The sequence below is a fragment of the Bos javanicus genome, chromosome 10 (genome assembly GCF_032452875.1).
Source record: "Bos javanicus breed banteng chromosome 10, ARS-OSU_banteng_1.0, whole genome shotgun sequence".
Lineage (NCBI taxonomy): Eukaryota > Metazoa > Chordata > Mammalia > Artiodactyla > Bovidae > Bos > Bos javanicus.
In genome coordinates, this window is record NC_083877.1 from 21,700,128 (window position 1) to 21,727,957 (window position 27,830).

At 44.4% G+C, this 27,830-nt stretch overlaps 1 protein-coding gene and 1 long non-coding RNA gene across 9 annotated transcripts; one reads left to right on the forward strand and one right to left on the reverse strand.

Annotated features, from left to right (window-relative positions):
- Nucleotides 1-4,728: 4,728 nt before the first annotated feature.
- C10H14orf93 (chromosome 10 C14orf93 homolog) lies at nucleotides 4,729-24,172 on the forward strand. Of its 8 annotated transcripts, none has more exons than XM_061430442.1 (8): nucleotides 4,729-4,941; nucleotides 14,902-15,923; nucleotides 16,700-16,843; nucleotides 18,240-18,560; nucleotides 22,000-22,061; nucleotides 22,288-22,391; nucleotides 23,055-23,167; nucleotides 23,436-24,172. In XM_061430442.1, the coding sequence occupies exons 2-8, from the start codon at nucleotides 15,321-15,323 to the stop codon at nucleotides 23,853-23,855; spliced, it is 1,767 nt and encodes a 588-aa protein (XP_061286426.1). In that variant the 5' UTR covers nucleotides 4,729-4,941; nucleotides 14,902-15,320; the 3' UTR covers nucleotides 23,856-24,172. The 8 variants fall into 8 exon arrangements, with proteins under 8 accessions (XP_061286426.1, XP_061286431.1, XP_061286429.1 ...); XM_061430445.1 differs by having other exon boundaries at nucleotides 4,868-4,941; nucleotides 15,106-15,923; XM_061430443.1 differs by having other exon boundaries at nucleotides 4,881-5,025; nucleotides 15,106-15,923.
- LOC133255834 (uncharacterized) lies at nucleotides 19,550-27,827 on the reverse strand. Its single transcript, XR_009739054.1, has 2 exons — nucleotides 27,737-27,827; nucleotides 19,550-20,462 (listed from the first exon to the last, which is right to left on the reverse strand). It is a non-coding gene; the product is annotated as an uncharacterized LOC133255834 (long non-coding RNA).
- Between the last annotated feature and the right edge of the window lie 3 nt (nucleotides 27,828-27,830).

A 27,830-nucleotide genomic window follows, 5' to 3' on the forward strand; every position in this document is an offset into this window, starting at 1 on the left:
CATGATGCCAGTTTGTTACATCACTGATGGTGCTGAAGTGTGCCTGCTAGGTTTCTTCTTTATAAAGGTACACTTGCCCTTTGTAATTAACTATGAGTAAATGAATAGTAAGTAGAATGATTATTTGAAATCATGGGAGTATCCTATTCTCCCACAGTCTTGACCCCACTGGTTTTAGCATCCACTGATGATCCTTCCTGAATCACTTTTTGCATTGGTGGTTGCAAATGTTGGTTTTTCACATTCTGTCCTTCTATCTATATTAGCTGACATTGATCTTTTTTTCCTCTTCCTCCTTTTACTTTGCATTTATCAATCTTTAATTTGTTATGTTATTGAATTTTAATTTTTTTGTATTTTTTCTTTTTTTGTTTTTACATATTCTATGTGAAGAACTGACTCATTAGAAAAGACCCTGATATGGGGAAAGATTGAAGGCAGGAGAAGGGGACAACAGGAAATAAGATGGTTGGATAGCATCACCAACTCAATGGACATGAGTCTGAGCAAGCTCCGGGAGATGGTGAAGGACAGGAAAGCCTGGTGTGCTGCAGTCCATGGGGTCGCAGAGAGTAGGACATGACTGAGCAGCTGAACTGACTGAAAGGAAGACATCCCAGCTGTTTATACTGTTTATTTTGCATTTAACAATCCACCAAATCCATAACTTTTTCCCTTGAAAACCTAATTGACTCTCACTCCTGCTACAACATAACTCCTTTCTTCACTCTTCCTTGAGTACTATGTCCTTCTGCCTGTCTTCCTTCTCTTTTCCTTTGTATTATCTTCCACCTTTCTATAATCTCTCATTTCTCCAACACTCTCAGACTCTTCCCTCTCCAGGGTCTCTGAGGACACAGTCCCAGCTGACTCTGGGATTTCCTTCTACTTCTGTTCTAAAATGCTCTCCGTGTGCTAATGACTGACTGTCAGAAACAGCTTCCTGGCCTCATGCCAGGAGAAGCTAGATTTCACTGTATGGAGGGGCCCCTTTGGGATCTCACTAAACAGAAACAGCTTAAAATACTAAAGAGATCTGCTTGATTCAAAGCTAAATAAGTAGCTTTTCCTCAGTCGACAAGTCATCTGTGAAGTTTAACATTTGAAATCTCAAATGCTTTAGAATTTTAAATTGTAATTAGATGAAAACGGTGCATTTTCTCCCTATTCTCATTACGTAAGAGCACAAAAATGGTTTACTCGAACTTTCTACCAAAGATTCCCCTGTGACCATAGGGGGAAAAAAGAGAAAGAAAGAAAGTTAAAAAGAAATGACTGGACTTCCTTGGCGGTCCAGTGGTTAAGACTCTGCTTCTACTGCAGGAGGCAAGGTTCAATCCCTGGTCAGGGAATGAAGATCCCACATGCTGTATGGTGTGGGCAAAAAAGAGAAAATGGCTTTTCCATCTTAACTCTGATCTTTGTAGAAATACACTCATAATTAAAGATATATCCCAAGGGATGTTGTATGGGGGTTATGAACATTCTATTGATAATCAGATTGAAGACAGATTTCTCTTTCGTGGACTCAGAACGAGAGCAAAAGAGGATAACATAGCAAGGTAGAGTGGATTGAAATTTAGTCAGAGACTAATGAATGACCAAGAACACAGGCCCCGGAGTCAGAAGACCTGGAATCAAGTTCTGACTCCACTGTTTAATGAGCTCAGTAACCCTGAGGTATATAACATCTTCCCTCTCTAAGTCTTAGTTTTCTCATTAGTAAAAGGGGCAGTATATTAGTACTTATCTCATAGACTGGATTAAATGAAGTAGAGTGTCTAGCACCTAGTAAACCCTCAATGTTGACTACAATAATTGTTGTTAACAATTCTGTTTTCCCTTTATCCTAACATTTTTGAAAATGATCACCTGTACAACTTGAGGATATACGATGTTCTAGTATCTTCCTATCAAATGTTTTCCCAGTGATTTCCTGGCTGGCAGGAAATAATTAATGGAAAACATGGGAAAGGAAACACACAAAGTCTATAACCCTTAAGAATATAAGCAAATGCAACCTCATTTTCATATAATAGGCACAGTTGTTGCCTGGGTTGCTGTATAAGCCAGAGTGCTGCTAGGGTGGAAAAAAAACCACTTGGAGGCAATAGGCGTTTCTGCTGAGAAGCAAATCGTATCAAGAACATCCTGGACTTTGAGAACCAACAGTGAATGCAGGAGGCATTTCAGCACTGGGAGGCTGAACAAGACAGCTGCCTTGGGGGTCCAGGTCAGTCATCTATTAAGCTATGAGACCTTGTAATAACCTCTCTCTGATCCTCTGTTTCTTATAACATGGGGATGCCAATAACCTGCCTGTTCACTGCTAATACAGTCATGTTATCTAATTTCATATATTTCATCGCCCATATTCAGTTTTCCCCAATTATCCCGATAGTGTCCATTATAGTTTTTTTTTTTTTTTCCTGACCCAGATTCAATCAAGGATCACATTTTGCATTTTGTTATTGTTCAGTCACTAAGTCCTGTGTGACTCTTTGCAATCCCATGGACTGTAGCACACCAGGCAGGCTTTCCTGTCCTTCGCTATCTCCTGGATATGTCTCTTTATTGTCCTTTAATTTAGAACAGTCCCTTCACCTTTGTATGTGACTTCATTACATTGATATTTTAGAAGCGTTCAGGCCATTTGTCTTGTGGAATGTTGTGAGGATGAAATCAGATAACAATATTTTTCAAACCTGTACTGTTGAGCCAGTGAGGCATAACCGTTAAGAACTTGGGCTATGGAGCTAGATTTTCTGAATTCATGTTCCAGGTCTATCTCTTACTAGCTGTATAGCCTTAGTCAAATTATTATACCTCTCAGTGCCTTAGTCTCATCCACTGATATAAAATGAGGATAATGAGTACCTCCCCATAACTGTGGAGATTAAAGAAGTAAACACATGTAAAGTGTTCATAACAATCCCTGCACAGTAAGTGCTCATTGAACTGTTCCTAAAGAAGGCAAATTCTTGTTGTGGGATCTAAGTTTCAAGATCTGTGTTTAGCTAGGAAAAAGATTCACTCAATTATAAATGATTTTTTTTTTTTCGGTGTTTACTAAATGTCTATAATTATACCAGCTGCTGCAGTAAAAAAAAAAAAAAAAAGAAATTTAATCTCCTGAATGGAAAAAAGTTTAAGAGATGATCTTCAGTTTCCTAGTGTGAAATTACTAAAATATGGGAAACAATCAAGGTAGGGTTAAGTGCTGCTAACCTAAGTAAACATGAAGATCATGCTGATAGAAGAGAGAAGGAAGTGGTCTATGTTGATTCAAACAGCTGAAGAATGGATAAAAACTGACTAGTCTTGTTGCAGGGGGGAAGCCAGTTCTGACTCTATGTTGGAAACTATTTCTTTGACTTGCTTTTATTATTATACTACTACTCAATGGTTTGTCTGGAGGATCCTGCCCCTCTGCTTGACTGTAAACTAAAGCCTTTGTTCAGCTCAGGGAGAGATAGTTTGTCCCTGCCCACCTGTGAATAGAAGAGATTAACTCACTCCTTCTGAAGGCTGGACATTCCCTTGGAGATGGTTTGCAAGACTGAAGACCCTTTCACTTTACTTCCCCACTGCATCTCCCTTTCTATTCTGTCTTTTGACTTTAGTGCCTCATTGCTTCTCTCTGATCTATAAAACAACCTGGCATCCAGCCCCCAATAAGATGGTTATCTTGAGGCACTAGCCTACCATCAGTTCTGAATATTCATTGGAAAGACTGATGATGAAGCTGAAGCTCCAATACTTCGGCCACCTGATGCAAAGAACTGACTCACTGGAAAAAAACCCTGACCCTGGGAAAGACTGAAGGCAGGAGGAGAAGGGGACGACAGAGGATGAGATGGTTGGATGCGTCACAGACTCGATGGACATGAGTTTGAGCAAGCTCTGGGAGTTGGTGATGGACAGGGACGCCTGGCGTGCTGCAGTCCATGGGGTCGCAAAGAGTTGGACACGACTGAGCAACTGAACTGAGTGTGCCATCTTCTCGGTGTGCCAGCTCCCCAATTAAAGTATGTTCCTTGCCTCAACACCTCCTCTCTCAGATTCATTAGCCTATCATGCCACGAGCAGAGAGAGCTTGGACTGGGTAACAGTCTGAGAAGAAGAGACAGGCATTATTACTCCAGGCAGATGAGACCACGTGAACAAAGGAATATTACAGAAGTGAAGAAGAGCAGTGGGAAATAAGTACAAACAGGGGCTTAGGACCTGCAGATTATGAGTGGTTTATAATGCAGGTATAACCAACCAGGTCTTCATGCAGGAGGTAAAGGGAGACGATTTTAGGTTCTTGAGAATGCAGTGTTAACCAAATAGAGAAAAAATTTGGGGAGAAGATTGAGCAAAACCACGCCAGAAGTGTAAGGCTACTTTGCCTTTCCCCTGAAGGAGGGCACATACGTGTGTGAAGGTTCATTTAAAGGTGGAAGGGTTAACAACAGACGTGACTCAGAGAGTTCCACCTGGAAATCATGAACTCGCCCCACACACCGGCTGCCTGATGTTTAATCCTATTCTAGAATTTTACTGACTAGTTAACCGAATTTAGCAAACTGTCAGAGAAGGTGCTTACTGGACTGTTATTTATGCTGGTGACAAGGGCCACGGTTCACTGGTAAAAAAACATGGGAAAGGGTGAGAGGAGGCTGAAAAGTGAAAGGAAGGGGAGAGAGGTGGGGAAGGTGCCAAGCAGGTCGCCCGGGTCGGAGAGGAAGGTGGCTGGGGTCGGGGGTCGAGCGGCCCTTAGGGGCCCCCTGGGGCCCGCGCCTCGGGCGCTGCGCGTGTGCTCGCGGGCGGGGCGCCCCGCGGCCGCCAATGGCCAATCCGGGCTGGCGTCCGGGGAGGGGCGGGGCTTGCTGGCTCGGGCTCCGCGAGTCCTCCTTTTTGCACACACACGAATACAAAGAGCCATACGACCTTCGGGTATCCTTTTTCCATTTTTTTTCTCCTTAATCTTGTGTGTGTATTCAAGTTTTTAAAAAAATAGAGATCTGTGGCAGTGCTGGGGTGAGGAAACTGTTGCTAAGGGGAATGTGCGCTTTCCCCCATTTCTTTTTCTGTCTCTCTTCCTCTTTCTTTTTCCTGGTCAAGGTTTTAAATATACCAAGAAGTTGAGAAGCAGGATGGCCGTGTACAACTGTTTCCAGCCAAATTTATAGAGATTTTTTTTCTTTTTGCTATCACATTTTAAGAACTGGTAAATTTTTATAGTCGAGGGGTTTTTAAAAATTTAGCCTCTTGGGAAGTAGAGGTTTCTTTTTGAAGCCGGCCGAAGGGATAATGTAAATTTCTGCCACAGGCAACGTCGAAGTAAACAGATTTGAGGCTCCCTCACAGAGCTGTTTGCGTGCGTTTTACACACCCTCTTCCAGAACCAAAACCAAGTGGCTTGAATGTGGCAATTGTCCAAGGCCAATAGGTTAAAAATGTTTGTATTTTATAATTGTGACACTCATTTCCCTGGGGGAGGGGTCAAAGCCCTTTTTACAGTGTGTCTTACCCACATTTTTCATAAAGACTGTGTGTGTGTGTGTGTGTTTTGAAGCAAATAAGTTCGTTAAGATTTATCTTGGGGTTTTGTGCTTTGTGTATATGTACAGTGTGTATATGTGCCGTATCAGATTTTGTTTTTAAAAGCTACTGCCTTTGGTTTTATATGTGCAAAGCAGCCCCTAGAATGTGGATTTTTTTTTCTTGTGTTCCCAAATGTGATCCAGACAGGATTTCATGTGCAAACTACAGCCTAGAAGAAATCCTATGCATAAAATTACTTAGGTACTTTGATTCTACGTGCATTTACTGTATTTTCTGCTTTTCTAAAGTATCAGCTTACTGAATAATTAAATAAATGCTAGGGAATACACAGTTCACGTGGCAAATGAGGGTAAGCAATTTATTGACTCTGGTTTAAAGCCTTCTTTAGTGACTGTTTTGCCTAAGTGGTTTTGCTTTTTATTGTCTCACGTTCCTAAATGTACAGCTGTGTATATTTTGGCCTTTATGTGTGGTTTGGTTGGTGTGTTCAGAAGGGAAGTTCTCTCTTGGCTTTTTGACAAAAATGGTCGTTTATAGGTTGGGATTTGTTTGAATAACTCCACATCTGGCAAAATATCAGGAAAATAATCCAGTCAAGTCCAATTCTCTAAAACCGTTCTTGATGGTGGTGATGGGGGAGGGGCCAAGAGGAGGCAAAGGCAAATAATACATAGGAGGGATAAGAAATGCATTTGGTTACCGTGTTGCGTTTTTGGAATGAAAAACGTTCTCCCTAAGATAAGAGTCATGGACATAAGTGTATGAATTAGAGGGCAACAGGCTCAGAGCAGTACCTCCGGTTACAGGAGCCATTTTCTCACTTAATTGTTATAGAACCACTGTCTCCTATTAGGAGTCATACGGAAAGCGTATTCAAATCTGTATTGGCAGATTGGAGTGAAAGGATAGGAAATATATGGGGGTGATGAGGGAGAAACTAGAATGTCACAAATTAAATAGTGACCACGAGATAAAAAAAAAAGATCTACTGTAGAGTTGAAATTTCAGGAGAACAAAACCACTGTACGATGATAATACAATTCCATCCCCCAGCTTGCGTCCCACTCAGTTTCAAGCTGTATTTAGGACACCTAACAACGGCGATAAAACTATTTGTACAAGTCTTGACATTCACTGTAATGAATGCAGACTGTGAGCTCTCTGGGTTTCTTAGCTGTACTGAGTGCATTTCTATTCCCTAACAATACAAGTTAGATCAGTCTCAAATGTGGAGCATTCCACAAGTTTAGACCTGCATATCTGAAATCTAGTCAGAGTTTTAAAGTAGCCTTTGTGATGGCAGTAGTGCTGGGATTATTAATGGAATTTTGCTCTTTCTTATTCTTTTCCCCCTTCATTGTACGTCATCACGTATACTTTTTACCGTCTCGGAGAAGTCAGCTCTTCTTAGAAAGGTACACAGCCCAAGCCCCTGTCTTCCTAGGTTAATTGATTTTTACTAGGAATTTAGGCTCTTAGCCAGTATTCTTGCTTTGAATTTGATGGTAAGAGAATTCCTCCCACGAATATATCGTTGGCTTGGCCCTCCTACCAAGGCAAAGCAAAAGCTAAAGTCGGTTGATTTTGCCCTGGCATCTGCGGGGCCCATAGCGATGAAAACTTACTTGAACTAAAGGCAACTGCTACCTTGCTAGTGTTATCTGAAAAATCTGTAGCTGAGGCCGGCAGGAATGAAAAGCCTTCCACCACCAAATGTATGAGGCCGATCTGTAGCCAATGTACCTATAATCGTGTACACGCAGCTCTATGAGCAGCAGGGAACAAAAGGGAGTAAACAAACAAAAAAATCAAGCTAAAGATGGCGTCGGGCGGCCTTGAAAAAGCCTCGCAGTCGTGTCCCTCCCTAAAGAGGCCCCTCCCCTCCCTGACTTGTTGCGTGATTGTGGATTGCGGCCGGTAAAGTCCCCGGCCTTGCTCCGCCCCATCGCCCAACCGCCAATCATCAGGAGCCTGGAGACTGGTGAGGCGGGGCCTCCCCGCGTGCGCGCGCTGGCAGGGTACACGAGCAGACACTGCTTTCCCTGGCAGTGAGCCGCGCGACTCGGAAAAGCCGAGGCGGCTGGAGCGGCGCGAGGGGCACACGCGGTGGGACACCAGTAGGGCAGCCAAAGCTAGACCTCCTCGGGAATTCCCCCGCCATCCTCAGCGCTTTCTTGGCCCCGTGGCAGTTACCCGCGGTGATCCAGCTAGATCTCCTCGGGTCAGTCGGCTGTCTGCGGCGCTGTGAGGAACACCCCTTCCTCGAGACCCCCAGGGCACACCGTCTACCCGGGGGCTCAGTGACGGGTCGCCCTGTCCCCTGCGGCCCCAAGGGAAGAGCTCAGCTCTGTTCCCCCTTTGCGCTGCTGCGCTCGCCCTACCTGTAGTTGAAACACTCTCTTCGGAAATGGTTCTGTTTTCCCTGGTGCCCACCTTGTCATCTTTGACTAATATTTAATCAGCTAACATTTACCAAGGGCTCGCTGGGCATACGACGCAACTTTGGGAGCTAGTTTTTCATTTTTCAGTTTCTCCGGAAATGCCGGAAGAGCCGTTTATGTCAGGTATATGGTTATGAAAACCTTACACCGGTCATTTTAATCTCACCAAGTTGCATTTTAGCAAATATAAAGAAAAGAGGCGGTTTAACACTGGGTTGAAAACTCTGGTACTACTATACAGATGTACTTGAAATTTTCGGATTATGTGAAATCCTTTTCTTAGGATCTCACTCTGCCCTCTGGGTCCACATCTCTTTTATACCCCTAAAAAACAAGGTCTTAGATTTTCTTTGTTGATCTCTATTTGGGTCAGTGTTTCAAAATGTAGAAAAAGACTATTAATGATATTTCCTTGCCTGCTCTTGTGTGATAAAGAGCTCATCTCTGATAGAAGTAGATTTTTTTGAGAAGTGAGACATTTTTTAGCGGATGAGACATTTTGCACCTTCAGGTGGAGGAGCAGGGCTGACTGGCACAGCAGGAGGTTTAAGTGGCCATTTTCCTTTTTATTTCTTAAAATGAAGATTATGGTATGAATTGCTATGCTTTCAGTAATCGCATTTAAGGAAGTCCATTGCTGGCATGACCCTGAATGAGTCAAGGGCCCATTATAAAAACATTTATCTTCTGAGTGATACCATAGACTACACATCTATTAGACAGAAAACTTTTATTTTTCCTAGTTTGGAGGTGAACTCAGTCATGCAGAAAATTCAAACTCAGAATGGGTTGAAGCAAGCAAGGGAGCTGCCAAGAGTATGATATATTTAGTTCTAACAAAAATACATGTGACTTGGGAGGAAATGGATAGTTAAGATTATGGACAGCCTTACCCTGAACTGTCTGTCCAAAGATGAGTTTTCATTCTTTATCTAAATATTTATGAAAAAATATCAGAAGTATTGAAAAGTACATTTTCTAGGCTTATTTCACATTATTAAAATTAGACTGATACTGATGAACCCCAAACACGCTTAAGTTTGACAGCTGCTGTCATTTTGTGTTGGCAAGTCATCATAGGATTGAAGATCATTTTCTTAACATTCCAATTCTAAAAGTTGATAGCATTTTGCAAAAGGCATATATATTCTTCAGTGATGGTCAGTCTTAGTTCATTCCTCTTGAACAAAAATGCAAACTTGGTTTTAAAATAAATCAGCAATCCGAAATTGCAAAAGTTGACAGTATTAATGTTTAATAATAATGGTATAGACACTGCTTGGATAATTTATTAACCGTTGCTTTGCCAAACGTTCCATGGATTGCTTCACAGGTATTAAACAGTTACACATTTTGAGAAGTATAATAAAGATACCAGAATAAATAAAGATACCAGAATAAAGTTTAGGTATGTTAATAACATTGGCTGAGTTAAAGGGGCTCTGAAACTTTAAACTAGTTATGGAAAAAAGCAAGAATGATTATGTTAAGTCTGCAGTGTTAGAAAAGAAGGATTTAATAGGTTGTAACAGCAAATAATGCAGCACTATCTATAATGAAATTCTCTTATCAGTTTGAATTGTTCATACTGAGGAAGGTCCGTAAAAAAAGAATGTCTCAATAGCGTACATATTTGTCTTCATTGCGCCACATCAGTGAATCTTTGCCCCGATTCATCTTTTTTCTTCTCTGCTGACTCAGAGAAGAGCTCACCTGCCTTCCTTCTCACATTGGGAGGATCCTTGCTAGAAGAAAACCTAAATCCTTTCCTAATACGTTCATCCTTTCCTTTTTCACTGACCTTATTTTTTTTCTGCTTTTTAAATATACTGAGGCTGTAGTGCCTCTTCTGACTTCCTGCTTCCTTCCTTTCGTATCTATACTCTAGAAAACTTGACTTCATGTCTTGCTTCCATATTCTCTGCATCAATTTCTCTTTCATCTAATGCATAGTATTACTTCCACTACCAAAAAAAAAAAACAAACTTACTAGTCAGTGCCAGTGACCATCACAGACAAATAACATGCATTTCCTTAATTTTCATCTTGTTTTAACCATTCTGCTGCACTTGTCACAGTTGACTAGACCCACTTTCTTGTTATTCTTTCTACTTTGGTGTTCCTAACACTTTTATTCCATCTTACTGACCATTCTTTTTTAATGAAGACTCTTTCAAGGATTGGCTCCAAGTGCTGTCCTTGGCCCCTGCCGAGGACCTATACGTACTCCTTGGAGAGCTCATTGACTCTCTGAGGTTCAAATTAACCTCCTGCTAAAGTTTCCAAGTCTGCATTCCAGCTCTGACCTTCCTCTGTTTTTGTTTTTCAGTCCTAGTCAGTTGCTTTCGGAACATTCCATTTAAAGATGCTGCCATCAGTTTGATATTTTAACGTGTTATATTAATACACATCTTTTCAAACATGCCGGTGCTGCCTCTCAGCTTCCTCATTTCTGTCAGTGTTACCATCTTCTGACCCTTAGGTTTACAGTCTTGAAGTTGTCTTAACCAATCTCTCTATCCCGCATATTTATTAAGAAATAAGATCAGTCCTTTCTCCAGGGTGTTGAACCTTCATATTCACAAAAGTTCATTCTTATCACCTCTCTCCAGGATTAAACAACCTTCTAATCTCTAACTGTTCCACTTTAAGTGCTAAGACAGAGGTCAGTAAACTATAGCACGTAGTCTTAAGTCTGGCATTACACCTGTTTTTGTTGGTTCCATGGGCTAAGAATGGCTTTTATATTTTTTTAATATGAATATTAAAATTAACATTTTGTGACATTTCTGTATTAATAAAGTTTTATTGGAACACAGCCATACTTATATTTATGTATCATCAATGGCCCCTTTGTGCTACAATGGGAAAGTCGAATGGTTGTGTCAAAAACCACATGGCCGGCAAAACCTAAGTTTCTTTAGTCCTTTCCAGAGAAAGGTTTGCTGACCCCTGACCTAGGAGTTTCCTTAACTTGGTTTTCAAAGCCCACTGTCAGCTCTCTGTACTTTGTATATAAGCCCTTTTGCTCTGACCTCTCACGTGTACCCTGTTAATGCTGTAATATTTGATTTTTTTCCTCTCACTCACCTTCTGTTCTTACCATGGTACCAGTTCATTCTACACCTTGCTCAAGTGTCAGTTGGAGACTTTTCTTTGATAAGACCCCTTTCTCACGTGATTTCATTCTGTTGATCTTTCTATAATTTTGAACTAACTCAAGATATTTCTATTCTGTACTATATTTTTAGCCACTTGTGTATATTTTGCTTTGTTCTTTAGACTTTAGTTCTCACATGTGCTGTAAGCTCCTTGTGTATAGGGACTTTATCTTCCTTTCTCTTGAGTACTTGGAGGTGGCAATCCATTTTGGTGACTCATCCTTTAGCATGGCCTTATATAGACAGAATTTTTAGAAACACTTGTTTTTATATATATAACTTGCTCTTCTTCTCTAATGAAGATATATGTAGCTAATGATATTAGCATTTTAAATTGGTATCTGGTTAGTAAATGTAATTGTGAAATGTTCCTGTAATACCTGCCAACCCCAGTTTCCTTATCTTTTTATTCAGGGTCTTAGAGGTTATGTGGGAGACTCTAGCAAGACCCAGGGAAACTAAATCAGAAATGATGTCCATAGATACCCCAAAAGAGTCATTTGAATGCCCGCTGTGCTACACTGCACTGTACCAGGTTTTTATAGACCGAGTGATTCAAGAAGACATGTATTTGTTGCCCTGAAAGTAGCATTCTAAAATGGATGAAGTTAGGTAATACCCAAAGTTGAAAAGCAGAAAGAAACTGAGGGACAGAATTGTAGAGCAGGTTAGTATCATGATATTTTATGTCAACACAAATATGAATATATATTTAGTACATTAAAAACGAGCAGAGTTGGGAATTCCCTGGTGGTCCAGTGGTTAGGACTCCGAGCCTCCACTGCAGGGGGCACAGGTTCCATCCCTGGTTGGGGAACTAAGATCTTATATGTAGCACAGTCAAATAAATAAACAAAATTAAAAATGAGTAAAGTTGAACAGTATCGTTAGTCTAAAGCCAGGTCATGATAGCAAGTAGTTACAAATACTGTTTTCTCAATTACCTTTCTAATTTGCATCATAAAAGGTTTTGTACTGATAAAAGGCATCTTTGTAGACTTGAATTAATTTCTTACAAATTTGGTATTGAATTTAGAGGGGAAGCTCCCCAAATTCTATTTCAAGCCATTGCCTTTTTTTTTTTTTTTCCAAAATGAGGACATCAGCATGGATGTTCAAGATAGGAACACAAAATGTTTCAGGAATCCAGCTGTTATGTGTGGAGCACTGACTATGTGCCAGCACTCTGTTGGTGCCTTTATTATAAATAATCTTCACAAAAACACTCCAAGTGGGCAGAGAGGAGGTAGATAGCCCCAGAGAACACTGAGGCCCAAGTTCAAATAGCCCTTAAGTGGTACCGCATGATGAGAACCCTATTTTTTATTTTATTTACTTATTTATTACTCCCATCTCAGTGCTGTTTTGGGAAGATGACCTAAGAAAGACCGTTTAAAAGGACAGAAGGGCTTGAGACAGGTACAAGGCCAGCAGGGGAGAAGGCCCCCTGTAAGAAAGAGTATCTGGGGCAAGAGTGTAGCAGTTGTCAGTTTGATTGATCCCAGGAAGGATACCTACGCAGAGTCCCAACCTGATGCACCTTCGTTTTTAAAAAAATTTTTTTAAAGTGAGGTTTATTTGATGTACAATATTATAGGTTACAAGTATATAATACAGTGGTACATAGTTTTTAAAAGTTGTACTTCAGTTATAGTTGTTATAAAAACTTTAGCTACGTTCCCTGTAAAGTATATTCTTGTAGCTACGTTCTTCTGTAAAGTATATTCTTAGGCTTCTCAGGTCCCGCAGCGGTAAAGAAGCTGCCTACCAATGTAGGAGACTCGGATTTGATCCCTGGGTCAGGAAGATCCCCTGGAGTAGGAAATGGCAGCCCAGTCCAGTATTTTTGCCTGGAAAATTCCATGGACAGTGGAGCCTGGCATAGTCCATGGAGTTTCAAAGAGTTGGACATGACTGAGTATGCACATACACACATATCCTTATAGCTTATTTTATACATTACTGATTTATTAAATTTTGGGGGGTATATTCCCTGGTGGTCCAGTGATTATGACTCTGTGTGCTGTCACTGCCCAGGGCCTGGGTTCAATCCCTGGTTGGGGAACTAAAATCCCACAAACTGAGTGGTGCTGCCAAAAAAGTTTTTTAACTGAATTATAGTTGATGTAAAATATTACATAAGTGGCAGGTCTTAATTTCTTACTGTACAAATCCTAAACCCAAGTGAGCGATCATTTGTATATTATCATTTACATAACTTTCTTTTTCTTACGGCATCCACGTTTCAGGTTAAACTCTGTGCATGATGTTGGTTTTAAAAAAGTTAAAACCCCACAGGAGCGTGTAGGCCCTTATTTAAGAAGGAAAAGGATATATTAATGATTCATTCATAATTGACTTGGGAATTGCTTAGTGCTTTCCTTTAACCTTTAGTTTTAATTTGGCTTTAACCTTTAGTTTTTTAGGTTTAGCTCTGCTTTCCAGTGACTCTAATGACAGAGAAGCAGTAAATGGATTTGAGTTAACGTTATTTCAAGAAGTGAATATCTAGCACAGAAAAGCATTTCTTCGATATAAAGGGTAGAAAGAGCAAATTAAAGACTATTCTTTAATAACCAAATGTAATTAAAATGCATTGTCAGATTTACATTTTAGTACCTCAGAGGCATTGATATTGCCTATTTCTGAAATGAGATTGCTGATTCAAAAAAAAAATAAAACCCCAAATTTCTGTATGTGGGAAATTCTCCTAACCTCCTCCTCTCCTTTTAATTGTGGTGTTATGATATAATTTACAGGGTAAGATAGAAATGTATCTCTTGAGGAAATTGTAAACATAAGATTTTGTCATTTAGGGAGCTTCAGGCAGAAAGATTCTTTTTTTCTATAATCAAGTGTCATTTAGAAAATGACAATATGAAGTTCCTTGGAGTGTTCTCAGTGGTACAAACCCTCCCACACTTTTTTCCTTCTTTTTTTCCTGGAGTTTTAGTCGTTTAACTACAGTGATTCAGAGGAGAGGCAGTTTGGTTTATCATTGATATTCTGATATCTCTTTTTGGGGACTGGTTGTGTGGGCAGAGTGGCAGCATGGAGCTACTTAGAAACTCCCGTTCAGCTCTGCCGCTCCCTTAAGCAGCATGAGAAGTGGAGATGAGGGGCCCTGGAGGTGATTTTTCTGGGCTTCCAGCTGGAGCATTCAGAACAGTTAGCTTCTATTGCAGAGGCTGGAGGCCCAGGTGTACAAAGTGTGAGAGTAGGGGTCTCTGCAGCCCTGATTAGGGAAGCTCAGTTCTCCCATCCAGGTTTTCCTTTCATTTCCCTGCCCATCCCCAAAGCATTAATGATATAATAGTGTGAGGTTGGCAGCATCTTGGGGGCTGCATTGATTGGCCTCTTCCTCATTTAGGAGTCTTACTCTGAGTGCATCTGTATGCAAATTATAGAGACCGTAGAATCATCATTCTTTATGTCAACAAAAAGTGGTATCAGTTTAAGAAAAAAATCACATGCACACTAGATTGAAAGTAGCAATAACTGGTTTCTGCTGTCTTCCCCTGACCTTGAAAAAGATATATAAGTTCTCTACATATCTCTTCCCTGGCCCTGGGTTAATATGTGTTTCCTAGAGCTGTTGTGTGAATGAGATTAACCTACGTGAAGTGTTCTGAACTCCTTAAGGAATGATGTCAAAGCAATAAAATGCAATACTGTTATTACAGCCAAGATAGAGAGGCGGAGAAGACAGATCTACATTTTCTTCCTTAATCTTCTAATCTTTCCAGATGCCCGTGGGTCCTTTAGAGTCCCCTCTCTGTTCCTTAGTGTTGGAGTGGTGGGGGGTTTCATGCCTTCCACCCTCTGAAACCAAGTTCCTCGGGAAGGCCTTCGTGGGCCCACCCTATGGGGAAGGGGTGAGGGTGACCCCCCAGTGTGGGGGACTAGGGCAGCCCAGGATCTGCACAGAGAAGGCCCTCTCCACTCTGCAGGACGAGAAGAGGCAGCCATGGACTGTGTGCGCCTTCACGGCTAGCCCACTGCTCCTTCAGAGAACCTAACCCCGGGTGCCCAGGCTCCTCTGACCACCCTCCATGAGGAAGGAAAGTGAATCCAGAGAGGCCAGCGCTTCCTGCGGTCCGGTCGGCTGGGGACACTTTTGGAGCAGTCCAGGAGCGTGAGCACCGCCCTTCCCGCCTCGACAACCATGTCCTTCAGCGCCACCATTCTCTTCTCCCCTCCCAGTGGCAGCGAGGCCAGATGCTGCTGCTGTGCGTGTAAGAACGAGACAAGCGGGGCCAGCTCAGGCTGTCAGGGCGGGAATCCTCCTCCCAGCACCCCGATCACGGTGACGGGACACGGTCTGGCCGTCCAGAGCTCCGAGCAGCTCCTGCATATTATCTACCAGCGGGTGGATAAGGCCGTGGGTCTGGCTGAGGCGGCGCTGAGTCTCGCCAGGGCCAACAACGAATTGTTAAAACGACTCCAGGAGGAAGTGGGTGAGCTGAGGCAAGGGAAGGTGCCCGCCGCGGATGAAGACAGGGAGAGTCGGGCACACGGCTCCCCGCTGGAGGAGCCCGGGCCCCTCAAGGAGAGCCCCGGGGAGGCCGGCAGGGCCGTGCCGCCGGCTGTGGAGGAGGAGTGTGACAGTGTGGGCAGTGGCGTGCAGGTGGTGATCGAGGAGCTGCGGCAGCTGGGAGCGGCCTCGGCTGGGGGGCCCGGACCCTTGGGCTTCCCGGCAGCTCAGAGAGATGTGCGGCTCCCGGGATGCGCCCTGACTGCTGGCGAGGGGCCCCCGATGCTCAACCCCGTGAGTACACAGCACAGGACAGGAGCCGAGCTGCTCCCTGTGCCCTTCCTGGCCTTCCTCTCTTTCTCTCTCCTCTCCATCCTTCAGCCTTTCTTTTGGTGGTATCAGTGATGCAACAGCAGGGTACCCAGTTTCCTTTGTCGTCAGGGAGAGTTAGCCCTCTGTTTTTTTCTGACCCCGTGGCCTTTCTGGTAGAAGGTCATTGCTGGCATGAGTGGCATCGGGGCTGCCCTGCCCTCCCACTCTGTTGTGCCGCATGGCACCTTCTCCACAGCTGCCTGACAGCTCCATGGGCTCTGCCTCTCCTGGCGAGGATGCCTGCCATGCAGACGACTCATTCATATTTGATCACGGGCCCTCTGCTTGCCAAGAGGAATTCAGGACTAGGAGAGAGATGGGGATGTGAGGAGAGAGAGGCAGAGGTGGGGAGGGAGAGCAGGGAATGAGGGAGGGAAAGGGCAAAGCTGGTAGCCAACAGGTTCAAGAAGGGAAAGAGGCCATTGGAAATGAAGGGTTCAGAAAGGAGAAAAAGTGGAGACAAAGAGCAGAGGAGAAAGATGAACCTAAGTGGAAGAAGATTTGATGCAAGGGAGAGAATATGAGGTAAGGTAGGAGGGAGGTAGAGGAAAGGAAATAAAATGAGGAAAAATGGGCAGTCGAGAGTTTACCTAAGAGGATAATAACGCATACGGAGGAAGAGGGAAGCCAACGAGCCTGTTTTGTGAGCCGGAAAAGACATAGAAATACACTGATATTTCAGCTTCTTTACTGCTCAGGGCCATATGAGCAGGAAAATCCTGGCTGAGTCGAGTAAAAACCGAAGAATGTCACATGGAAGTCTGGAAAGGAGATGGAGCAACTCTAGAGATCTCAGAGATGTGAAGCTAACAGATGTGTTGCCACTTGAGAGACAGTGGGAGGTCTGTCAGCTCCCATCCACCCTCTCCTCCACCGCGTCCTCCTTCTGCCCTCTGTCTTTTCCTCCACCCCCAACGACAAGGCCTAGACACCCAGGAAAGAGTAGAGCAGCAGAGCAGGGGGGCTGAGACTCTGAGCCCATCTGCTGGATCTGAGCAATGAAGGCCGCCTCCAGGGTCATACTGAAACTGGTCACTGCTCCACCAAGGCCTAGTCGCACGGGTGGGTGATGGCCCCGAGGCTCGCCCCAGTCTGCCCGGCCAGGGACTAGACTTGGTTTGGGGCTGTCGGAGGAGCTGCTGGGAAGGTGGGAGGAGGCAGGGAGGCACCAAGCCCGGCAGTGCCCTGAGCTGTGGTTCTTTCTGGCAGGGAAGGCTTCCAAGCCGACAGGATGGAATTAGATTTCACAGCACAGAAAGCAGCTCACAGGTCTATAAATCTCAGCCTCCTCCCCCGCTTCTTTCTGTGTTTTTTCCCCCACTTTCACTGTTTTGTTTTCCTGGCTGCAGAAATCCCCCTCCTTTCTTCTCCTCTCCCTCTCTCCCTTCCTCCCTCCTTCCTTCCCCTACCCTGTGTGTCCTTGAGTGAGGGCACAGGCAGGCAAGCCGATGTCAGGGCAGCGACTGTCAGATGTAGCCAGGGCAGGATCAGGGTGAGGGCACCTGCTGGACCCGCAAAGGGAAGAGGTCAGGGCATGGGGAGGGGGAAGGCAGTACCAGCCTCTCTAGAGGTTTCTGACTTTATATCTCCCTCCTTTGCTCCCATTTTTCTATTTCTCCTTCTTGTTATTTTATTTTCTCACTCCTCTTGCTTGGTTTTCTTATCATCGCTTTCTCCCTCAATCCCTTTCAAGCAAAACACTTACCTAGCTACCTAACCTATACTCAGGTGCAAAGCATCAATGACTACTCACAAATAGAGCATCAGAAACAAGCCTTGTCCTTACAATCAGTCCTGTGGTAATGACCCAAGATGAGAGGCCCCGTTAAGTCAAAGTTGCTCAGTTGTGTCTGACTCTTTGTGACCCCATGGATTCTAGCCCGCCAGGCTCCTCTGTCCATGGGATTTCCCAGGCAAGAATACTGGAGTGGGTAGCCATTTCCTTCTCCAGAGGATCTTCCCAACCCAAGGATGGAACTGAGGTCTCCTGCATTGCAGGCAGATTCTTTACTGTCTGAGCCACCAGGGAAGCCCAAGAAGCCCTGTATCTGCAAGAAATATTTGCCCCACGCTCCCACCGGAGTCCCAGAGAAACAAGCCATGAACCACTGAAGACTGGGCTAGACTCCCCCCTGTTCCCCACTCCTGTTCATCATACTTACCAGTGAATGACAGTTGACCAGGTTCCCACAAGCCTGGCTGGCTAATAGAGGTTTTTTTTTTCCCGTATGTTCTTAGCTGGTGGACGATTATGTGGCTTCTGAAGGTGCAGTGCAGCGGGTGCTGGTGCCTGCTTACGCCAAGCAGCTTTCACCAGTCACACAACTGGCAATCCAGCGGGCAACCTCAGAGACCGGGCCAGAAAATGGAACCAAGCTACTGCCACCCCGCCCTGAGGACATGCTCAGTGCTGCTGCCACCCTGGAAGGGCCTTCGGAAGAGTCAGGCCCTGGGGGAACTGGGGAGCTGAGACAGTCTCTAGGGTTCACTGCTTCCCCATGCAGGACCAGAGGGAGTGGGCAGAAGAACTCCAGACGCAAGCGGGATCTGGTCCTCTCTGTGAGTGAGCTCAATTGCTATACATTTTTCTTCAGTTTGGAGAGATAAGTGAAGAGTGAAATGTGGGTTGATTTTAAACATCCCATGTGGAATGAATGGTATCCTGAAGCCTGCTGGAGTGGGAAGGGCAAGAAGGAGACTGTTCCCTAGCCCCAGGGACAGACAGTCCCTTTGCTATCAGTGGAACTTGTTTAGGCTTTTCCGGATAGATTGATATCTTCCATTTAAAGATAAGGGAATTATGTCCTGTCTCCTGGTGATCTCATAATTCTGATGGGAAGATCTTTATGGAGTTCAGCAGATTGACTGCAGCAGGATAGCATAGAAATTGCCTGCAAATAACCAGTGTTCAGGGCAAGCAGCAAGGGGCCCCTTGGGCAGAAAGGCCAAGGTGTCCTGAGGTGGTCCCATCCCCCAAAGATGCAGAGGACCATTAGACACTCAGCTCAAGGATAAAGGTTAGAAGATTCTGGTGATTCTCAGAGCTCTTGGCAGGGAAGGTACTGGCCCGAATCAGTTCTGCCTGAAACCTTACAGTGGCTTGGAGCCCTAGCGCATCCCTAAACAACCCCACCATCTACAGGATTCCCCGCCCCAACCCCAACCCCGTTATCAGCGTCATTAGAGTCGAGGTTGAGAAACCCTGTTTTAGGGTGACTACAGACCTTTGGATCAGCTCTGTCATCCAAGACATCTTTCTAATGGAGACTGTAATGGGTCTCCATTCTCTGGATAATAGCTTATGAGGTAACCTGAGAGTTCTGGTCAAGGGTGGTGGTCACCACTGACATCCAGATAAATCTCATCAGAGTATAGAATCCACTTCTCCTTGTTACAGCCTTAGTAAAGATTGACAGCGGCTGACTACCATTTATACCTCCTTTATTTATGTTACTTCTTTCTCCTTTTTTCTAAGATATCCTACTCTTTTTCTTTCATTTGTTTTTACATTGATATTTTTTTCTCCCTTCCAGAAGACACCATTCATAATCAGTATCAACTGATTTCTAATCTTTATTTCAGATTTTGGTTATGTTTAATGCCATGTCACTTATCAAGAATGGGGAGTAGGTTTAGTTTCTCTGTCATGGATTTCTAATCCAACAGGACACTGTTGTTGCCAGTGGCAGAAATGGAGGCTTATACCTAGAAATACATTTCAAGAGAATTCCCCTGAAGTCTTAGTGTTCAAATCAGAATATATGTGTGATAATTACAATTTGCATAAAATCAGGGTTTTCTTGGTCAGTTCTATTCCTCTTGTGCCTACTGCCTACTGTGCGAGGTCTAGTGGTGAGGCCGGGCTTCCTCCTGCCCTCTGGAGGGCTTGGCACGGTGCCTTCTGGGAAGCATGCTCAGCCATCATGCTCCATGTTGTAGGATGTGAAGAGGGGCAAGTGGACCAGTCAGGGAGTCTTGCTGCCCATCACAGAGAAAGATATAAAATGTTCTTGCGTGAGTCTGTAGGTTCAGAGGGAGAGGGATGGTTGCAGATCTTCACTGTTCCAACCTTTAGCTCTGGGAAGGAATCTGAGAAGCATTTCTCCAATCTGTTGAGGCTGCTGTGGGTTGCTGCTCTGCCAGGGATCCAAAAGGTCCAAATCAGAACCTTAATTCCTTGGACTGCTGCAGATCCAGCCACCCATTGGAGAAATTATTTATTTTTAGCTTGCTCGGGAGGCAGGTGAGCCAGCATCCTTTAGTCTTAACACTTATTATTGGCTAGAGTATTTTCCCTTTTCACTTCAAGCTTGGTTTGATTTTTATCAGCTGATCTCTTCCAAGTCAATTGAATTGGAAAGCTATGCAACTCCTCCTCCATCTTTTTTCTTTCTTTGCAACTCTTTCAAATTCTTTCTGAAGCATTCACCCATCCCCTTGTGATTTCTCAAGTTTGGACTTCTAAAAGGTAAAATAACTATATCAGATATGAAGCTAGTACAACTCTTTTTTTTATAGAGTGGAGAACCTAGTCATAAAGAGTTAACAGTAATTTCCTAAGTTGATATGGTGAGTCAGCCATAGGAGTAAGAAGCGAAATTGGGCATTTCTGAATACAAAGCTGAAATCCTGAGATCAGCATCCCATCAGTTTGGGACTGGGTAATTTCCATTGACTAAAGGACCTTGGGATGAAAATATAATCAGAAACAGCAAAACTAAATTTAATAGGAAGAAATGTAAAATCCTGCATTAGAGTACAAAAAAACACAAAACAGTTGGAGAAGGGTGGAAATAGTAACCTGTTTTGAAAAATGGACTTGAGATGACTACAGGCTCACTATGAATGAACCCTGTGACACTGAGTAGTGATGGGGTTGCTAAGAAAGGTAACAGCGTCTTGGGTTTCATTCCTAGAAGTTTAGAGTTCTACTCAGGGAAGTAATGCTCCCTTTGGCCAGACCTCAGTGGCTGAGTTAGATTCAGTTCCAGGTGCCATGTTGTAAGAGGAACACTGGCAAACCAGAGCGTCATAGTTTCATGAGGAGTCTGCCTGGCAACTATGTCGTGAGGACCGGTTGAAGGACTTGGTGTTTAGACCAGATAAGAGAAGACCTCAGGAGAACATGGAAGCCGTCCTCAAATACTTGAGGTACTATTAGGGCAAAACTGGGGTCAGATTTTGGAGTATCTAAGGCAATTTTTTTTTTTTTTTAACAATTAGAGATGTTCATAGTAGCTGAGTCAAAAACTAGTGAGAAGCCATCATTAAAGTTATGTAAGCAAAGCTGAAAGATAGCCTGTTTAATGATGTAAACGGATGGTTGGGTGACAGTGTCTCCAAGTTCCCTTTCATTTCACATTTCTGTTATTTCAGGTTTGTGTTTTTTTGACCATGATATGAGGACCCCTGGGATTTCCGGTAATGTGCAAAGGCATATACCTGGGACATTTTCCTGGGTCACCAATTTTACTAGAAGATTTTGGGAGACATTTTCATGTTAAGAGAAATACAAAATGGCAAACCACTCCAGTATTCTTGCCTGGAGAATCCCACAGACAGAGAAGTCTGGCAGGCTACAGTCCATGGGGTTACAAAGAATCAGACATGACTGAGCTACTGACTGACTAAAGGGGCTTCGAGAAATGTCTACTTGAAGTAGCCCTGTTGTATATTTGCTCTCTCCTTGCTATTAGAAGTATGTTTGTGGAAATGTTTGAAAACCTATATTCTAGTGATCATACTCCCTGAGAACAAGAGTAAGACCCGGAATAATTCTGAAAGCTCCACATAAATTAAATGAAAAGGAAAAAAAGTGGGGAGGGGGTGTCCATTAGAGACACTAACATGGGTAGGCTCTCTGGCTAAAAAAGGGCATCAGCAGAAAATGGTACCTAGGCTATGGGCAAGATTCATGCAGAAAACCCCATAGGGACCAGAAAAGGGTTTCATCATATTTTTTCCTGGCTTGATTCTGTGTTTTGTTTGTTTCCCCTAGAAATTGGTCCATAATGTGCATAACCACATCACCAATGACAAGAGATTCAATGGGTCTGAAAGGTATGATCCTCTTCAGGGAAAAGATCATAAGGAACTTTGCCAAGGAGAGGGAAGTAGAGGGGGGCTGCTCCAATATAATACTTAGGCTAGGGCTTCCACCTCACCATTGCGCTTTGTGTCGTGCCTTAGGCCATGGAGGACTTTCCCACAAAGCTGATTAGTGGAGGAATCTCTGTCTAGCTTTTAAAATGCTGACTGTCTTATTTACTTTCTTCTCTTGCGGCAGCATCAAGTCCTCTTGGAATATTTCCGTAGTGAAGTTCCTTCTGGAAAAGCTCAAGCAAGAGCTGGTAACAAGTCCCCACAATTACACTGACAAGGAGCTGAAAGGTGAGAAAGACCGAGTTAACTTGCACCCCAGCCTTTCATCATCCCCTGTTCCTGACCAGAGGAGAAGAGGCCTATGGAGATGATTTAGGTGGTTTTGAAAATAGTGGACTTAAAAAATTGGTTTTGGCTATTTTTTCACCTAGGATTGTCTTTTTATTCCCTTTCTCAGTCTGAAATGAAAATGGGAGAAGGAAGGGGCTAGAACACCATCATGCATGATGCTTATACAGAGCCCAAGTCTTGGGTATTATGAAAAGGAGGTTAGAATCCAGGCCTCCCCTTTTGTCCCTACATATCGAGTCCTGGGTTTCCTACTTCTCGTGCCCTTCTGTTATTTGTCTGTAGCATTAAGAAAGTGTCTGCTGAAAAAGTACTTGGGATCTGCTGTCAGCCGAGCAGAATGGGGTAGGTTTGACTGTGGTTGGGGGAGGGGAGTTGCAGAAGCATCAGAGTTGTCTGTTTATAGTGAGAGGAGTTCCTGTTAGAGATGTAGAGGGGCAGAGAGAGCTACACCAGAGAGGAAGGAATAGATGCTGATGGATATGCCCAGAAAGCCCATTGTGTAAAAGTGGTTCTCCCCTCTTCCACCTGGTAGTGTTACAGCAAAAATAAAAGGGGCTGAGGACCTCTGCTCTCTGCTGCCTCCCTTCTCCCCCCAACCAGGAGCCTGTGTAGCCTACTTCCTTACTAAGAGGCGTGAATATCGCAACTCCTTAAACCCCTTTAAAGGCCTGAAGGAGAAAGAGGAGAAGAAACTTCGAAGTCGCAGATACCGGGTAGGTTTCTAGGCTTTCCTTTCAGAAAAGATGCTAAACTCTAAACCCTAATAAGCCACAGTGGGAGGGTGTGGCCTCTGAGAACAGGATTGAGTGGAGGAGAAGGAAGACAGGAGCCAATTCTCTAAGATCTGATTTGGGTTCTCTTGGGAACTTAGTTCTCTCAGGCACAGATTTTTCACAGCTTTCCTCCTACCCAAACCCTTTCCCCAAACCTAATGCGTGGTTTGTTGCTCTCCCTAACCTCTGTCCTGGGCTCCTACCTTAGCTTTTTGCCAACCGATCCAGCATCATGAGGCATTTTGGCCCTGAAGACCAACGTCTATGGAAGGATGTGACAGAGGAGCTGATGTCAGATGAAGAGGACAGTCTTAATGAGCCAGGTGTCTGGGTGGCCCGGCCTCCCCGTTTCCGGGCCCAGCGCCTCACGCAGCTCTGCTACCACCTGGATGCCAACTCTAAGCATGGCACCAAAGCCAACCGTGTATATGGGCCTCCCTCAGACCGTTTGCCTTCTGCTGAGGCCCAGCTTCTCCCACCGGAACTTTATAATCCTAATTTCCAAGAAGAGGAGGATGAGGGAGGTGATGAGAATGGCCCTGTCTCCCCATCTTTTGACCAAGCCCACAAAACCTGCTGTCCAGACTTGAACTCATTCATTGAAATCAAGGTGGAAAAGGATGAGTGAGATCTAAAATCAAGAATAACTCTGGCATATGCCACTCCCCATGTCCCTGAAAGGGGTGGCCACAGGGCTTCCCAAAATGAGATGTCTTCTGCAGTCTGAAGAAGCAAACCCGCCTCTCTTAACACAGTCTCCACTGGAAGTAGAAGCTAGCAGCTCTGGTGGGATAAAAGGACTTATTTTCATGGGGGGAAAAACACCCCCCACTGTGAATGGCAAGCCAGAAAATGCTTATTCCTAAGCATAAACAGTGCCTCGGAGGAGCCTAGGATGAGAAAAGGAGGAGTATGGGTCAAAGAAACAGGCCTTCTTGACATGTGCCCTGGTCTCTGAGTTGTTTTTTCTGCTAGTTTCACTCAAAGCTCTGGGGAAGCAAGTGGCCCTGGTGGTAGCTTCGACTTCCCCCGATTGCTGGTCTTGCTCTGCAGTGGAGGCAGCACAGCACCAGGCCAGGGTAATACTCCCACCTGGTGGACAGTTTCAGTCATGGACTTGATGCTTCTGAGCAGAGCACAAGCTCCGTACCTATTTGGGAGTTGGGATCTAGAAGTAATAGCTATTGTTTATTCAATTATCGGAGAAGGCAATGACACCCCACTCCAGTACTCTTGCCTGGAAAATCCCATGGACGGAGGAGCCTGGTGGGATGTAGTCAATTATATAAGGAAGCATTTATTATTCCTGCCTTACACATGAGGAAATTAAGGTTTAAAGAATTCCTATGTCTCACCAACAGCTGCTTTCCCACCGTGTGACCAAGCAGTATATGCAGCTTGGTAGCTATTTCTTAGTTCTGTCAGCCAAACTATTTTGAAGAAGGTGGTGTATGTGGGTTTGTGTATGCATAAGCACAAATTCAGAACATACACACAAACACAGAGAACGTGTGCATTTTTGGATAAACTGAGACATAAACATGGTTTTCTCTTTGTTCAGTCCATCATATAACATATGGACTGCTTACTAGGTGTCAGGTACTGTGCTAGGTGCTGTGGATACTCTGTTGAACAGGCTAGATGCTGAGCAGTTTTATCATTTAGTCAGGAAACCAGGCATTTAAGTAGGCAATGAAATGAACTGGGATAAATGTGATGATGGGGGCGTGTATGTGCCATGGCTGTGTACCACAGGGGTAGCTAACTTGCTCTGGTGGTCTGGCAAGGCTTCTCAGAGGAGTGTTTAGACTGATGCTTGGAAGACGAGGAGGAGTTAACCAGGAAGGAAGAGGAGGCAGAGAGAGTGTTCCAAACCTAGGGAAAACAGCAAGTACAGAAGTCCAGAGGCAAGAGAGAGCGCAGTTCTGCTGCAGAACCATTTGGGGAGGGGATGATGCCGAGAGAAGAGAGTGGAGGGGCAGACAGACTCTGTAAAATATTTATTTTTGGCTATGCCACAGGGCTTACAAGATTTTAACCTCTCCCAACCAGGGATGGAAACTGGGCCCTTAGCAGTGAGAGCATGGAGTCTTAACCACTGGTCAGTGAATTCGCTCGTTGACAAGTTTTTAACAAGGAAATAAGATGATCAGTTTTGTGTTTCTGAAGAATCACTTCACTTCAGTGTATACAATGGATGGGAAGGAGAGAAAGCCTAGGCAGGGAGACTTTTGCAGTGGTCTAGGAGAGAAAAGATGGTGGCCTGAGATACAGGACACATACATATATATAGTAGTGATGAGGAAAGGATAGATTTGAAAGATATTTCAGAAGCAGAATTGATAAATGGTGATAGGATTCAGTGGGATTTGAGGTTAAGGGAGGAGGACATAAGGTTGATATTCAGGTTTCTGGCGTAAGTAGCTAAGTGGTTAAAAAAATGGTATCATTCACTCAGGAAATGCTGGAGGAGCCAGTTTTGGGAGGCAGGGAAGGTGAGGTCAGTTTAGAGTGTTGTGTGCCTTTGAGACAACCAAGTAAAGATGCTACTCATCAGCTGAGTTTTTTAAGTCCAAGAAGGTCTGGGCTAGAGAGGTGGATTTGGGAATCACCATTGGAGAAGGAAATGGCAACCCACTCCAGTGTTCTTGCCTGGAGAATCCCAGGGATGGGGGAGCCTGGTGGGCTGCCATCTATGGGGTCGCACAGAGTCGGACACGACTGAAGTGACTTAGCAGCAGCAGCAGTGTATATAGAGCTTAATTAAGGGTGTGGACAGTAGGGCCTGTGGAGCTCCTAGCTCCAGTTCAGACTATGGAGTGTCTACTCCAAGGTCATGAGCACTACTGGAGCATACCCTGTCAGCACACCACACCCTCCCCTCATCTGTGTCTGCTTTCTGTTATCCCCTGAAAACACAGGTTGTTGATCCCAACTCTGCCCCATTGCTGTACCACCAACTCCTGGATGGGCCTCCTTTAATGGCATCTCAACTTTTCATAAGATCTACTCTCCCATTCTAACCCCAGAGGAGCGAAGTTCCCAAATATTGGAGGATGTAAGTAATTGGAAGGAAGAATCCAGGTTCTCCTTCCCTATGTGGAGACAGTAGAGGAGGGAGAACCTTATGGTAGACCCCGAAGACGTAGCTCATGGCAGGTTCTAGATGCAACCTGATAGCTCTCTTACTAATGGTTTCCTTCTCCATGCTTCCAGTCTGAGAGTAAACTCTCCTCTGGATCAGAGAAAAGCTGTAGGCCTGATCTGGGAAACAGGCTGTTTTTCCAGAGAGATGAGGTCAGAGACACAGTACAGCTACGACAAAGAAGCCTAATAGTTTGTGCCAAATTGATTTCCCCAAAGATATTAACCTCCTTTCTTTCTTCATTCCCTAAGGCTACACTAAGATTATAAAAGGTGTTCAAAATGTTGAGATGAAAATATATGCATGATTTGTTTGCATATCATTTTCATACTAATTTACTATCTAAATACAAAGGAGTCATTTCTTTCTCCGTTCCCCTCCCCCACGCCCCATGTGCTAGTCTGGGCAAAATCAGTTGGCTGATATTTAATTAGGTGCATTCAGCTTCAGCCATGGTTTCCTCTTTTCCTTATTCTTGATCCTCCAAGATCAGCTTCTTTTCCTTATCCACCTTGATCATTTTCACTTGCTATCGCCTCTAAATGACTTTTTTTTTCTTCTTCCTCTTAGGTTAGTACTTAGTCTTGATCAACAGTCTCCTATGGGTCAACCAAGGGTGTTCGCTAACCCTCAAACCAGGCCTTCTATCCCCAGTTGCTATATTTGCTAAAAATCTCATTTTCCAACACCAGGGGGTGTCTGTCTATCCTTCTATCTGTCCTACCCTGAAGGTAGAGATTAGTCCCCAGCCTTTTCCTCTCCTTTTTCACACACTAAAGCTCACTTCCACCCATTACAGAGCTCTAGGTTCAGAGAGTTGTCTTTTTATCTCAGCTTATCTGTTTTTCTCTCATTCTCCCTGGATTTGCGCGAATTTGTCACCTTCTAGGTCTATCCAGCCTTCGATCCCCGCACCACTTACGATCCCCTTTGGTCGTTCTCTCCTCTCCATACCTGTCTTCCACCACCTCTCTATATAAGCTTCCTCGCTTTCCTGGGCTCTTGCGCGTCTCTGAACCTATGTATCTGCCTTTCTTCCGTCTCTCTATCTCACGACAGTACTTCTGTATCAGCCCCTGCTCATCTCTCCCACAGTCCCCACACTAGGAACAAAGTCACGGTGTTTGCGCAGAACAAGCCTCGCGTCGCCGGGTCTCGCCTCGCGACATTCCACCGTGCCCCTCCGCGCATTCCAACTGCGAACAAAGAGTTCCCCTCCCCTCCCCCACTTTTTCCTGTCCTAATTCTTGAGTGATGTAGTAGCAACTGCCTAAACTGCCCCCCGCCCTCCTTTCGCCTCCAGTCGGCGGATCTCCAGCTCCGGGACACTTAGCACCAGCACCCGCCCTCCCTCTACCCCTTACCGGTGCACAGGATTCCTGCGCCGACACCCCTGTTCCTCTCGCGTTCGGCGCTCCGCCCTCCAGGAAAGTAGATCCGGCCAGGCAGACAAAAGTT

What these genes read in the sequence shown, in the direction of transcription:
- C10H14orf93 (XM_061430442.1), top strand. Translation starts at nt 15,321, where the DNA reads ATGTCCTTCAGCGCCACCATTCTCTTCTCCCCTCCCAGTGGCAGCGAG. An exon ending in AGATTCAATGGGTCTGAAAG is followed by an intron (nt 22,062 to 22,287) that starts GTATGATCCTCT and finishes CTCTTGCGGCAG; the next exon opens with CATCAAGTCCTCTTGGAATA. An exon ending in CACTGACAAGGAGCTGAAAG is followed by an intron (nt 22,392 to 23,054) that starts GTGAGAAAGACC and finishes CCCCCCAACCAG; the next exon opens with GAGCCTGTGTAGCCTACTTC.